The following is a 14938-nucleotide window of genomic DNA, read 5'->3' as shown; positions in this document are numbered from 1 at the left end:
TTCGACCTAAGTTCTCTAATACTTTTTTGAAGAGAATTCAAATATGCATTGATTGGCACATAAGAAAATATATGGTTTCGTTTAAAAAAATTGTAGTGATCTTTATTGTTTATCGAATAAAAACTTTTTGTAAATTTTCATTAACACGATTTATTGTTAACTGAATACTGATTAACTTTTGTTTGAAAAATTTGTTCATCAGTTTCGCGGAAATACCGGCAAAATCGTAGCGGCCGTTTCGCATACAGGGGTTTCAGAGACAAATATCATAACTTTGTATACATTCAAAATTTCTCTTTTATTTTTGTTTTGTAATTTTCAGTAGATAGTTAAATAACAAAATAAATAATAAAAAAATTGAATAACGCGTACAATAGTAGGATAGGACGTTAGAATACTGAACGCGTCAATAACGATTTTGACAATTTTCTTCATTTTGAGCAAATTTGAGCAGTTAAATTTGACATTAATATACAAAAATCACAGAGGTATTACTCGGAACTATTTTTAAAAATCTCGTTAAATTTGATAAAAATTTTACATAAAAAATTAGGAAAATTTATTACTATTGTATTAAAATTCTGTGTCAGCTTCAAAGGTATTCAGGTACTAAAGACAATAATTATTTTGTAATTTCATTTTGTAACTTTTCAGTGAAATAAAAAATTTGAGAAATATTGATGTGCAAAGCACTTATCAAAGAAACTACATACCTGTCCTTCGGGGATTTTGATAAAATTTGAAGGGATGAATCTAGAAGTCGAAAAATGACATTCTGTAAAATATTTCATTTCATTGCACATTTTTTATAACCAATTGAAATTACTTCTATAAAACTTTAAAAGTTTAGGCATTATTTAACAATCGGCAGTGAGCCAGTGCACAGGATGTTTGTTTCGTAAGTGGGTAATCTGAGTTCGGATCTTTGTACAATGAAGAATTTTTTTCACTCTTATTTTAATTGATAAAATTTCACATTATTTAATTTTTATATTTTTACTTTTATGTTTTTTCAACCGCTTGAAGATAATAAAAATATAATCACTCATTCACCGTGAACTATCTGCGTCTATTTTCCACCAAATATAATAAATAACAAATGTAATTGTAATTTAATATTGTTTGTTAGATGTGCATATTGCAAAAAATTTCTGTTTCTACTGTTTTTACAATTTGTATCATCTCGCTAGTTGTCATAATTAATACAATAAATATATGGTTAATATATGTACGTATGTATACTTATATACATATATAGTGTATTTTTTATACATATGTATATTGTGTAAATATTTATCGTAGGCAAAAATTACATATCAAGTTTATGTGCACGTGTAGCGTCAGTTATCTTATTAGAACACACACGTGTCAAAGACGACGCATTTAGCGGCATGGGCCCCTTGTAAAAGAACGTTGTATCGCCAATGAGCGGAACCTTAGAATCTGTTATTGGGAGATAGGCTCGGTGGCGACATCGAAACCAGTGGCAAAGGACCCGACGTCCTGTTGCCAAACACAAAGAGGACCGCGTGCACGGGGTCGGTGTTCCGACGTCACCGATGCTTGGTGGCGCGTACAGAGAGATTAGGAATTCGGAACGAGGGATCACGCCACGAAGTGAGGAGAATCTTGCGGACTTGGTGGCTGATGCGCGTGAACTGAAGCGTAGGCCACTGCTCAGCAAGTTTAAACTGCTCTACTGCGCATCCTAATGGCAGTGTTGTATAACAGAGATTTATGAATTACAAATTTTTAATCAACGTATAATTACTTCTAAAACAAAATTATTACCAAAATTTCCAAAAAAGTGTGTCATTTCTATATTTCAGTTTTAATACAAAATTATTTTTAAATTCTTTCAGAAAATTTTTTTTAAATTTCTTAGGCCTGTAAGGTTTTCAAGGAATCAGCACGTCACTGATTAATGAAAAACGGGGTTTTGGGTAATTTCTTGTCAATTTTCGTGCGGAATATTCCAATGATGCTATGCTGTTGATCACGTATTGTGTAATTTGTCACGTGTGATTCAATAATGACTAAATATTAAAGGATGTAATTTTGAAAAAACAAGATTCATGCAAAAATTAATCCATTTATTATATTTGTAAGAAAAATGATAAAAATGGAAAAATTCTGAGTTTGGAATAAACATTCAATAACAAAAGCGTTTTATTCAAAAAATTGTTATTTTAGAATACCATTTGTTCTTTGTTGGTTAAACTATTTAACAGGATCCTCTCATTAGTAACAGGTCCATCTGTAAAATAAATACGAACAACTCGTTATAATATAAAAAAACAAGAAATTTTTACTTTTAATTGAAAGTATTTTTAATACTTACCCAATTTGAACCACGGATTCTTATCTCCAGCATCTTCCCTTGCTGAATTTAGCGCATTGCGAATTGCAATGAGTATTACGTAGCCCATACACAATGGTGGTTCACCAGTAGCTGTAACATTCAATAAATATTAACATTGCATATATCAATAAAAAATTATTATTATCTTGCCTATCTTACCTTTCGAACGAAGAACACTGAATGGATTCGAACCATTTCGACAAAAGTAAACCCGGAAATCGACAGGAATATCCTTAGCACCTGGTGGCTTATAATTCTACAAGAAATTTGTTTCCAATATAACATAAATGCATTTTACGTGCATACATAAAGTAAACAAAATTCTAATAACAAACCCAAGTTCTGGTGTTTGTCAATTGGCCAGTTTTTGAGTCGTAAATCAAATCTTCAGACGTCCAATATCCAAGGCCCATCACAAAGGCACCTTCCACTTGTCCTAAGTCCAATTCCGGATTCATACTCCTTCCGGCATCCTCGACTATATCTACTCTGCGCACAATGTGTTGTCCGGTCAGGACGTCAAGTTCAATCTCTGCTATAGTAGCACCATATATCGGGTAAGATTTTATATCATCTTTCGTAGTAAACCTATGAAATATATATATTAAATATTTGGAGGTAAATATTGATACAATTGTTGGATTATTAAAAAAGAAATATACATGTAACGCGAACATAGATCGACGTCTTTCGAATGTGCTGTAAAAACTAAATCTTTCCATGTGGGATTTTTTAGTTCCGCTTTGATAGGTTCTAACTTCTTCATGAGCTCTTTACAAGCCATCATGGTTGCCTATGATCAATACATTTTTTATTTAGAAATATATTATATTTTTTATATAGTAATCAATGGAGTTCCAATCTTACGTATGCACACGTTTCGCTGGCAATACTGCCACCAGTGACAGAGTTGTTTGGAGCTGTTAAATTATTAGTTGGTTTTACAGTAATCAATGACAAGTCTATGCCCAAAGTATGTGCTGCCACTTGAGCTACCTATTGCAAAAAAAGAAAAAATATAATTTAGCAGTAAAGTAAAACTTATTCTTTATCATATACTTCATCAATGTTCTTCCTTTTACCTTGGTATTAATGCCTTGACCACACTCAATTCCACCATGAGTCACAGAAACTGTCCCATCTCGAGCATATACTGCTACATGCGCGTGAAACTGGCCCCAGGTGGCCAATGGATACATTAGTGGTACCAAAGCTATTCCCCTCTTTTTCCATCGGTTCTCCTACGAAGGCATCGCAGATTTGTACAATTAACGAGTCCAATATGTTGTATTTTACAATGTTCTTACATTATTAAACGTATTCACGGCTCTCTTTCTCATCTCATAATCCGCATTCTGGCACAATTCCTCTATCATTGGTTGCAATACATCCTTGTGCACTTCTTTCATATTTGCATATCTAACTTCTAATGGATCTCTTCCCACGGTCTTCGCTATATGTTCCATTATGTTCTCCACCATAGCTATGGCTTCCGTAGAGCCTATCAGCGACGTTGAAAATTAATTAAATACAAAAAACGTAAGTTTTTATTGTTTCCAGGTTATGATAAGATTTAATGTACCTGGTGCTCGACAGTATGTATTAGAAGGAAGGTCAGTCTTGACCTCAAAGCCCTTACTCGACCAAGTTGAGAACTCATAACAACTATAAATTTCCATAAACAATGTTAATTTGTCTGTAATCATTTATCGTACAATGAATATCTACCTTTTCATATGCTCTACAACTAAGGGAGCGTGGAACTCGTTGAAATTGCAACCACTGTTGCCCCAATGCTTCGATTCTAAATACTGGATGAGGCCATTGTCGTCGACACCAACCTCATACTCCTGTCTAGTGTCGTAACGTTTACCAATTGCCATCATGTTACTCTCTATCGACATTACGAACCTAGCTGGTCTATTTAACTTGTAGCATACCAATGCACATGCACAAGCAACATGCGTGGCACGAGATATCTTTGCCCCATATCCACCACCTAATCTTCTCACTTGAATATTAATACTGCAATTAATAATAAAAGACATAATTATATTTTATTCATTTTTTATTCATCATGTATTGTATTAATTTTACCTGTTATTCTTTACTCCAAGACACTCTGCTATAGCTACTTGGGTAAGGTCTACCCATTGGGTTGCTGCATAAACGTCTATTCCATCTTCGATTGGCACGCAAACGCAGGTGTGAGTCTCCATAGTGTAGTGGTACTGACCTCCACTTCGAAATTCCCCTTTTACTACATGCTTCACGTTGTTTCCTGTAAAATACAACGAATTACGAAAATAATTTTTACATTTTCAAACTTTGGAAATAGCAAGCTCAATTTATATTTGCACACCCTTCGTTTCTGGGACAACACTGCCTGACTGAAGCAGTCTGGACTCGTCATTTTTCGCGATCACGTCCTCGATCGTCAACAAGGCTTTCTCTGGAGCGGCATCGGCATAAGAAACAATCACTTTTTGCGTAGCATTAATTGCAAGCAATTGAGTTGTCGCAACGATTACCCCAACAGGTTGTCCAGCATACTCAATATGCTGATCTGCGAATAACTAAATAAAAAAGATCAACAAGTTAGTCATAAACCCTGAAAAACCATGTATGATAACTTACCACTTCATCAAAATTCATCATCATTTCTTGTGCAGCTGCTGGTATAAACAAATTTTTCCCAGGAATATCATTTGCAGAGTAAAATGCTATCACTCCTTTCATTTTCTAAAAAAAAAGAAGAAAGTATAGATTAAGATGTAAATTTAAATAGTAATTATAGTTTGAAAATGATCAGATTAGGATGTTTACCAATGCTTCACTAGCATCTATGCTCTTCACTTTCCCATTTGGCACTGTGGTCAGTACGAAGGCGCAGAAAACTTCATTTGCCATAGGTGGAATATCATTTGTGTACTGTGCTTCGCCTGAAGTTTGATATATGGCCTCCAATTTTGGCAGAGGCTGATTCAAAGGCCATAAGTTTTTATCTGTATTAAACTCCTGTTTGCCTGAAGACAGTTCACGCTCCAAGAGGCTTCCACCACTGCGCGCTCTTGGCTCTATGATCTCTGGTTTAACACTTAAGATGAACTAAATAAAATTTTCTTTTTACAACAGTGCCTTATCACTTGGAATCTTCATAATTTTTCATCCAGTGATACAAACCTTGAAGAAAAGTCCCTGTGCAAGCGTCTTTCTGAACTTTGGAGAGTAATCAGGCAGCACATGATCAGGATTAAGTTCTGCGTCCAACTTCTGCAAAGCTTCCTTCACTACGTTCCTATCGAAAATGGATTTACCCACCAGAAAGCCCTCTGTGTTTAATGCATGCCGCTGAAAAATTTAATTGAACACTAACATTCACTTAACTTCCAAATTTCCATGTCTCAAATGTCATTTTACTCACGAATTCCTTATTTATTCCACCAATTATGATGTTAGGCCTTTCCAAGACTTTTCCAGCCCCATCTAATTTGAATAAAAATCCAGCGTTCACGTGGGCATGAGCATTTTGAGCTCTTGGCATTATCTATAGTTTAGTAAATTTTTTAAAATGAAACATATGGTTCCAATTATTCCTATTATTGTATAATCAGCATAAAAAAGACCTACTTTGTAAGATCTGTACTCGTACTCTTTACTGAGAGCTGGTAATACTATACTGTATATAATTTTGTGCTTCATATCGAAGTCTAGGAACTCTAATAAAGTCATGTTGGTCTTTTTACCATCAGCTTCGACTGTTTATGGAAAAGATTTGAAATTATTTAACTTTACAATAACAAAGAACATAAATAAATCTAAAAAAGATTATTTTTGTTTACCTATATGTAATGTTGCTCCTGCAGTTTCAAGTATCAGAAACAGATCCGACGGAAACTCGGGATACATATGCTTGATCATCAGATTTCCTCCTAAGGATCCCATCTGCAATTAAAAATTCCATTAACAATTTACATCCCTTTCATACGTTTCATTATATCTACCAAATTACATTTATTTACATTTCTCACAGGGACACTGGCAATCAGATCAATATGTTTGACGAAATGCTGCAAATATTCGAAGTTTGGCTCCTGGGAGTATTTCTGAAATGTCTCCATAGCCACGGTAAGAGAAATATTGCTTCCAATGGTTAAAGTATCCTTTTCCTTGCTTATTCTACGTAAATCGGGTATGTCATTTATGTCAATTATCATATCCGGTGTTTTCAACCGATATACACCTGTACAAAAATTATGTGATAAAAAAAATGTAATTACTTTATCAGGTTGCGTAATAATTCTAAATATCTACCGTGTGCAGTGTTACCACCGTGTAAAACATAACTCGCGTTTGGATTGTTCTTAAATACTGCAAATAAGTCTTCGATTGATAGAACCTTATGGAACTCTGAACCATCTAATTCCATGTTAATTTTGTTGTTGGTGGTTTGCAAAAGTGTGTGACATCCATTACGACCATTTTCACATGGTAGACCGTTCTTTGGGCAGATTTGTATTTTAAATAGTTCCTAAATGATAACAAAAATTAAATTGTACAAAATTACAGATTATATTGTAAAGATAATAGATTTCCGATAAACGTAGCACTCAAAGACTATACTTCAAGAGCTACTCCAAATTACAAACATTGCTTAATGTTAATCTTATCCTGCATTCACCTCGATATCTTGGATATCTTTAACCATTTCCTTTGGAGCATCGGAGGCATAGCTTTTGAACGCGTCCAAAATGGGTCTATAGCCCGTACAACGACATATGTTGCTTCCAAAAGAGTTCTCTATTTCCTTCATAGTCAACTGCTTGCCTTGCATCAGACTGGAAAAACGTGATTGACCTGTCAATTGAACTTATCCGTGACATTCTAACTAATAGCGGAATGTAAATAAAGATATTGTACCTGTACATGTTCATCACCATTCCAGGTGAGCAATAGCCACACTGAGAGCCATTTTTTCCAGCCAATGCAGCCTGCAGAGTATGATAGCCCTCCTTCTTGTTACCTATCCCTTCAATCGTTTTGATGGCCCATCTATTATAGAAAAAACGAGGACTATGAAGCTTAATATTTATTTACTAGGTTAACTAATTAATTTTACACTTACTCATTACAAATGAGTACTGGTACCAGACAAGAATTGACAGACATTGTCTCACCCTTGACCTTCACTGACACAATGCAAGCACCACAGCCTCCTTCATGGCACATTGCCTTGGTTCCACGAAGTTTTGCATGCTCTCGTATGAAAATATTCAGCGATGTATTAGGTGGAATGTCTTCCTTCACTGAAAATAATTTCATTGTTACAATTATTATCATTATTGTCTTCTTTTTTTGGTGATTTTAACCAAAATACACACCGGTGTAAATTTGTCCTAAATAATTTAGAAATAATTTAATTCAGTATTAATACTGTAACTGTAGTGAAGAATCTGATGAAATTTATTTTGTACATTCAGTTTTTAGTTTCATTCACTTTGTAAGATAGACTCACCCTGAACACCCTATCATTACAAAACTCATTTTATGTACTACAGTAAAACAATTTATTTTATTAATGGATCAATTGAAGTGATTTGATTATTTAATGTAATTTAACAATGCATTGTGTGATCAAGTTTATGTAAAATATAACAAAATTACACTATAAGTATCAAGACGATTTAGAAATCTTACATAACAGCTGGATAGAGAATGAGGAGGCAGAATCAACATTGTGAGACTCTCCACGCGTCTAGTATCAATAAAGCGTTCTTCCGCTACTCTCTCTCTCTCTCTCTCTCTTTTTAGCCAAGAATAGAGAGATCAAAATCATTTAAGAGTGAAGACAACACACAGTAATCGTTGTGAGATCGTTGTCACAGTCATTTGAATCCCTAATGAACATTCAATGAATGCTCAATCAGAACAACAGATCACTGTCTGACTCCCTTCAGCAAGATTTTACATGTTTAAAAAGAGATTGATACAGGCCTGACCTTTCTGAATGTACAATGTAAAACACAGACATGGAAAGTACACAGTATAGCATGACAAAATTAGTTTACAACATTGTTGCAACGATGAATCACGTGTTTCACGTGTACAAGATAAGAATCTATGCGCCAACTATCTGTAATTGTCAACAATGGAACATGTTTCTATATAAGATGCGTGTTCACGGTTTACGTAATACGTTCGTTTTACTCGGAGTCATAGACTTTTGTTATCGTTATACACGCTTGGATTTTATAAATGATGACATTGACATTATTGCAGATTAGAGAATTATTAACTCTAGGAAGCCCAAGCTGCTCAAAAATTTAATTCAATTTCAATAAAAAAAAATAAACAGCACACGTAATTTATGTTTGTTTATAATCATTTCTGACAAAAACAGATTATTAATGACCTATACAAGTTACTTTATGAAAAAGAACTGTATTTCAAAACTGTCGACATTTTTTTACCCTTCTTTGGGTTTCTTAGGGTTAAAATTACAGATATAATTGGTTAAGAAAGAAAATTAGACAATGAACACAGGTTTGTGATCTAGACATTTCTCATGAAATTTTCATGAACTTGATCGAAGAGGAAACAAATCTGCTAATGAGGAACTAAGATTACAATTGATAAGCGCGAGTAGTTTTTATATCTTGTTTCTTCTCAGACGACGTTTAAGGTCAGCCAGTAGTAAATTATTCAAATAAACGGTTATATATCATTCAATACTACTTGATTGACACTTATCATACAACTACACTACTTTTTTCCATTAAATACCGGAGAAGTTAAACCAGATTGATAACGACACGCGATTTATAATTTCATTTTAACGAGCCACGAGCAGACACTGATTTAAATCTAAATTGCTCTGGAAGAACGGTGATTTCAGAAGAACTCTTCAATTTTGAAAGAGTATACTTTTCCACTTGTCATTAATGGAAAAATATGCTTCATAAAAAAATTACTGCAGAAATTATAGTCGTGATTTGTCATTTACGAAAAGTGTAGGGTTCAAAATAGCACAAAAGGATACAGTGAAGATTAGCAGTATCATTGTAAAACCTTGTAATTATTGACATTAGCCGTTAATCGATATCAGTCTAACTGCTGATCTTGTTAACGATATCGATGCTCATACAAAAGCATTGCACGTAGTTATGATAGATAATGAATGACAGAATGAATCCCTCGTTCTCCCCAGGTAATTTAGTTAAATAACAGGTACAACCAATCGTCTGGTATGCGCTGGTGTACAGGAAATGAACGTTTAATATTTCTTCTACAATAAAAAAGATCTGAATATTTTTTCAATAACTTCAACAATTTTTTTTAATATTGTGCTTCATATAATAGTGTTATTTATACTGAATTTTAAAAATAATAAGTCTGACATTTTATTTGTTTTTAACAATCTTTAATTTTCCCTTCTTTAAACATGGAAAAAAATGAAGCTCAAAAAAACTTGAACTTGAAAAATCTGTGTTTATCTTTTTAAGGTAATCAAAGTAATGTACTTGAAGGCTGATAGTTAATAAATAAAGACAGACAGTGGTAAGTACTATGGAGTTTATCATCACATAACATACATACACGAAGTGTCAGTACCTAAGAAAAAAAATTCAAATAGGAACTTGTTTTAAAAAACTGACATGTCAGGCAATCGTTTCCAATATTATTTAATTTATAAAATTCAATATTTTTCAGTAATTGCTCTTGTAATAAAAATTATTTTAAACCACAGTGCAAGTAAACTTTCACTGTTTGTGAAAGGATTTCAGATTCACTGTAAGATCTGTGAAGAAATGGAAGACGTTCACTTATTGCAACGAACGAAATCAGCTCCATCAATTTTCAGCGACTTTCTCTTTTCTCGCTACGGACAATTGAATGTAACTGAAACGTTGAACACAGAGAAAGAAACAAACCTGCTTGAATGTTGCATCTACAATTTATGTTCAATTTTCTCCACTTCTTCCCAATAGAACAATTCTTGATATCAGTAAATATTTATTTACATAATGGTCAATTATATCAGAAGGTCAATTTGTTGATATTTCTTTAATAAAAAAAAAAAAAAATCATTCTCGAAGTAGGGGATATAAAAATAACTCACCGAACGGTTGTCTTGCAATTCATGTTGACAGGCTGTTTGCAAAAGTGTCTGAAGATGTACATAAATCTAACGAGCAGACAGTAATAAAGCCTAAATAAGACGCACTTCGCGATAGTAGCTACCACTTTGACCAGAGATCGAAGAGTTATTCATCGTAAAGTACGATGCAGTCGCTTTGTACACTTGTATAGAGACCTCCCACCACCTACAACAAAGATGGTTGCAGAAATGACATATTCTTTCTAGTTACGCTACGTAACATACAGAAGAGACCATTTAATGACACTCCAAAGTTCCAAAGATTTTTCATTCCGTCTGACTAAACCGTGCAAGCAGATCTGCATTATAAGCTCACAAATTATCGGTAATTCAACAGTTGAAGGGCTGTTATAGCTTCTGAGTTCTAAACAACTGTTCGAAGAATCTAAATACTTGATTATAGAGAAAAAAAACGAAGTACAATTGATTGGAAAAAGAAAAAGACGTCAATAATGAACTCTGTATATTCCAGAGAAATTAAATGGAAATGAAGCTTCTTTAGAAGACTCACACAAGGTCTGTTAATTTCAATAAATACTCTATTAAACGCCATTCATGTATTACATAATAATCGTTACAACATATTCGGTAGCGCATAATGATATCAGTGACAATTAATTACCAAGTAAATTAATAGCGCGTCTCAACTAATATTTTACTCTGGTGTACACCTTCATATATATATATACATACATACACATACATATATACATACATATATATCGTTAAAGAAAGGCGTCCTGACAAAAGGTAGAACGGAAAAACGAGATTATAATATGACATATACTATAGGATCTCGTAGGTGATCAGAAAAAATAGCGGTATTCTCTGTGTCTCTATAGACTTCCTAGTGTCTCTACTCGGTCGGGCTTGTCCACTCTCTCTCTCTCTCTCTCTCTCTCTCTCTCTCTCTCTCTCTCTCTCTCTCTCTCTTTCACTCCCTCTCTATCTTTCTCTCAATTTTTCATTTACTTTTTCATTAAACAAAATATTTCCGCTAAAAGCTAGCGACATTACACAGAGGTTCCTTCAGGGTGACACACCTTAATACATTCAGTGCCCTTATTAACAATCTTTCCCTTCTCTTTAACAAGCTAAATATTGTATTTTTTAACATCAACCCATCAACTGATAGAATGGAATCGAATTGGATTCTTATCGGAGAAATTAATGATATGTACAATTTATCTAACTAAGTATCTAATTAGTATTTACAAAGATTACTGCGTTGATTTCTATTCCTACTAAGGAATAAAACACTGTACACTGAAGAAAATCAATATAAAACAATATCAGCGAACAGTAAGTTCAACTCATTGTTATGCGGTGATTCAATCACTCTCAGCATTTTACTATTAATGCTAACTACGGACCGAAACACAGAGTACACTGATTATCGTTACGTTGCTCAAAATAATTAAGTGAAACTAACTAATCATTAACACAAAATGGGGAAAAAAGAAGATACTACTAGTTTTGCTGGAACAATCTGGCTTGCACAGCTTTCGTATATCATTTTGAGCTACGTATTCGGTACTCGTTCGGATTCCACTCTGTCAGCTGCAAACCATAAAGTACTAGTGGACCCTTTTCAGTCAACCAGTGGTCAATTAATGATGTGTTCGACACTTGTTCCAGTAAAAATAATGATTAAGTAGAAAAAGGGAAGCTTAGGATACAGTTCTTGAATTTATCCGCAGGCACTGAACATGTTAATGGCTGGTCGACGAAAAATTTTTGTCTAATACAGCATTCGTTTCTTTTTTTTTCGTCTCTCTCGCTAGCTTACAGGGGAGAATTAGATAGATCGCTACTGCTCTATAATTCTCGATAAAATATGTGTTATATATATACACACACACATATATATATATGTATATGTAATATTGTCCTGTTACACTCGATCACCAGTAAGTTTACACGATTTCTCTTGTGTTCACGATGGTAGTACAGGATCGTTCAACAAACCTCTTTAGAACAAAATGATTAGACAGTGAAAAAAAAAAAGAGAATATTTATTTCTATTCCCCCTCTTCGTCGCCGATGATACAACATAATCGCACAGAAGTTCGAATAAACAAGGTTCTCTGCTTTATCTTTTGCGCCTGAATGAAACCCCGTTGATTCCAACTCCTTTTATTGGCCTCTCATTTTGCTCGTTCGTATAGACTTACGTTCAAAAGTTTCTTTACAGTTATTAGAATAAAGAAAATAACCGGAAACTTTAAAACCTTCTTGTCCCTCAAATCCTTCTTTGTTCTACTGTGGCAAATAAAGGTATTGCTAGGAGATCAATTTTGATGGGACCACTCTCTTAAACTTAATGGTGACCAGTTGTTTTTTTTTCTCGCGTGATCCGTAGTCGTTAATTGAACATGTACTTTTATGATCTAATCTCCTATGGCCGTTATTCTCGCCAACTCCTAGAACCGTATTATACAAGAATACCTACGCTAAATAAGTCGCAAACAGGGACTTCGCGTATCAGGGGTGCAGATGTTCTTCTTAAGCGACAATGAGTGAAAAATTGAGAATTTCTTAAATTCGTTTTAGGAATTAACACCATTCATTAACTGTTTAAAGATGTTTCAGCAAATTAATTTTTTATATTGTAATTTGCACCTTCTTGAATCTTCTTAAACAAAGTTTGTGCATGATTCAATACCAAACAAACATTTGTGCATCCCTGAATTCTCAAAAGTCCAACACTCCAAACTCTCTCTCTCTCTCTCTCTCTCTCTCTCTCTCTCTCTCTCTCTCTCTCGCTCTCGCTCCCCTCCCTTGTCCCACCCCACTTTCTTTTCTTAGTCACGATCAGAATTGCGATTTTGCTCAAGCAATTCCTCCTGATGCATAGAACATTATTAACAGTATTAGATTAACTCCATATTCATATTTTATTCTCCACGTTGGAGCGTTGACTTACCAATGCTATTTTAAGTGAATTCAATGATTATATGTAGCAATTATAAATTTGTATTATCAAAAGCTTCGTTTCAAGCCAGATCATACACATCAGATAAAATTGAAATCTTCCAATTATTGTTGATCACAACTCATAAGGTATCCAACTGACCAGCAGAGATACTTTTCATCTCTCTAGGCTCTTTCTATGTTTCTGTACAAGTTCTATCGTTTTCCTACTCGCAAATCCCGTTCGAATTAGCCACGAAAAAGTGTCGTACGGGGAACAAAGTAAGACAAAGTTGGTACATTTTACGTTTCTTTTCTTATCTCTCCACTTTAAATATCCTGTGCAGCTTTTTGAGTTCGCAAATTCCAAATGGAAATAAAGGATTATTCATATACATTGTGTGTGTGTGTGTTTGTGTGTGTGGCAAAGATTCTTTGTGGAGGTAGCTGCACGCGCCAAGGAACAAAATGAATCCCGAATTAGACCTTAGAACAGGAATTATTGACTATATTAATAGTACCATACTGAATCGTAGAATCCGCGTATTACATTCATAATAATTTATCGTTTATGAGTATCATAATCCTTAACTTTTGTATATAGTTCTCGTTTAATTACTTAATTAAGACAGTTCGGAACAGTATACGGATAAAGAACATTAGTGAAACCATCTAACATTCTATTTCACTCTCACATTCTCTCTCTCTCTCTCTCTCTCTCTCTCTCTCTCTCTCCCCCTCCCTCTGTGTGTGTGTGTGTGTGTGTGTTTCTCTGTCTCTGCCGCGTCGGTTCTCGCTCTTTCGTGTCTTTTTCTCCTCCGCGGAGTAGAAAATTTTCAATTCCATTCATGTAAATTATTGTAGCGCACCGACTCTCGACATGTGCAACTTGTATTAATGACGCAGTAAAGGAGATAATTATTTGTATTTTCAACGTTTTATTTCCCGCGCGAACTCTGAAATATATAATACGGCATATGTATATGCGCTTGTACATAATGACAGTTGTACACGCGTATAGACGGCACGTACAACTTTACAATCACTATGAATACATCATGCATCAGTCAACTATGTATAATTTTTCCTCGACATATGTACGTTTAGAATAATCATGACGAAAACTTTTTTTTTCCTTTTCTTTCTTTTTTTTTTTAATATACTCGACATACCTTCCAGTATAATATAAAGCTTGTAGTAATGGAACTACTTTGAAATCCCCCTATTTAGCCCCCTCCCTCTCTCTGACATTTTTCATTCACTCGTACACAGGCATACATTCCCCCAATCATTTCTCCTTCGATTACTGGAAAACGCTACAATGTCGATGCAGTACTATCACAGTCAACTCTTACGGAATAGTTGCATCTATGCTCCCTCACGGAATTCTAAACGCAATACGACTTGCAATTTTATTTTTTTAACTTTTCTTTGCTTTTGTAACTGTCTCTAAGCTCTCTATATTTAGTCAGTGGATGGGCGTGTGTGTGTGTGTGTGTGTGTGT

At 34.3% G+C, this 14938-nt stretch overlaps 1 protein-coding gene across 1 annotated transcript; it reads right to left on the bottom strand.

Moving 5' to 3' along the window:
- Positions 1-1681: 1681 nt before the first annotated feature.
- On the bottom strand, positions 1682-7684 carry LOC108573238 (xanthine dehydrogenase/oxidase-like). The gene is made up of 24 exons (XM_017935626.1): positions 7488-7684; positions 7283-7414; positions 7044-7200; positions 6677-6893; positions 6385-6605; positions 6205-6307; positions 5993-6120; positions 5787-5909; positions 5546-5713; positions 5189-5470; positions 5000-5104; positions 4725-4938; positions 4460-4643; positions 4091-4387; positions 3945-4027; positions 3670-3863; positions 3445-3603; positions 3230-3358; positions 3025-3155; positions 2698-2950; positions 2522-2618; positions 2342-2452; positions 2199-2257; positions 1682-1708 (listed from the first exon to the last, which is right to left on the bottom strand). Exons 1-24 carry the CDS (start codon positions 7682-7684, stop codon positions 1697-1699), a joined length of 3756 nt encoding a protein of 1251 aa, XP_017791115.1. The 3' UTR covers positions 1682-1696.
- Between the last annotated feature and the right edge of the window lie 7254 nt (positions 7685-14938).

This window comes from Habropoda laboriosa, unplaced genomic scaffold (assembly GCF_001263275.1).
Source record: "Habropoda laboriosa isolate 0110345459 unplaced genomic scaffold, ASM126327v1 scaffold134, whole genome shotgun sequence".
Taxonomy (NCBI): Eukaryota; Metazoa; Arthropoda; class Insecta; order Hymenoptera; family Apidae; genus Habropoda; species Habropoda laboriosa.
Note: the sequence above shows the minus strand (reverse complement) of the source record. Positions and strands in the feature narration are given on the sequence as shown.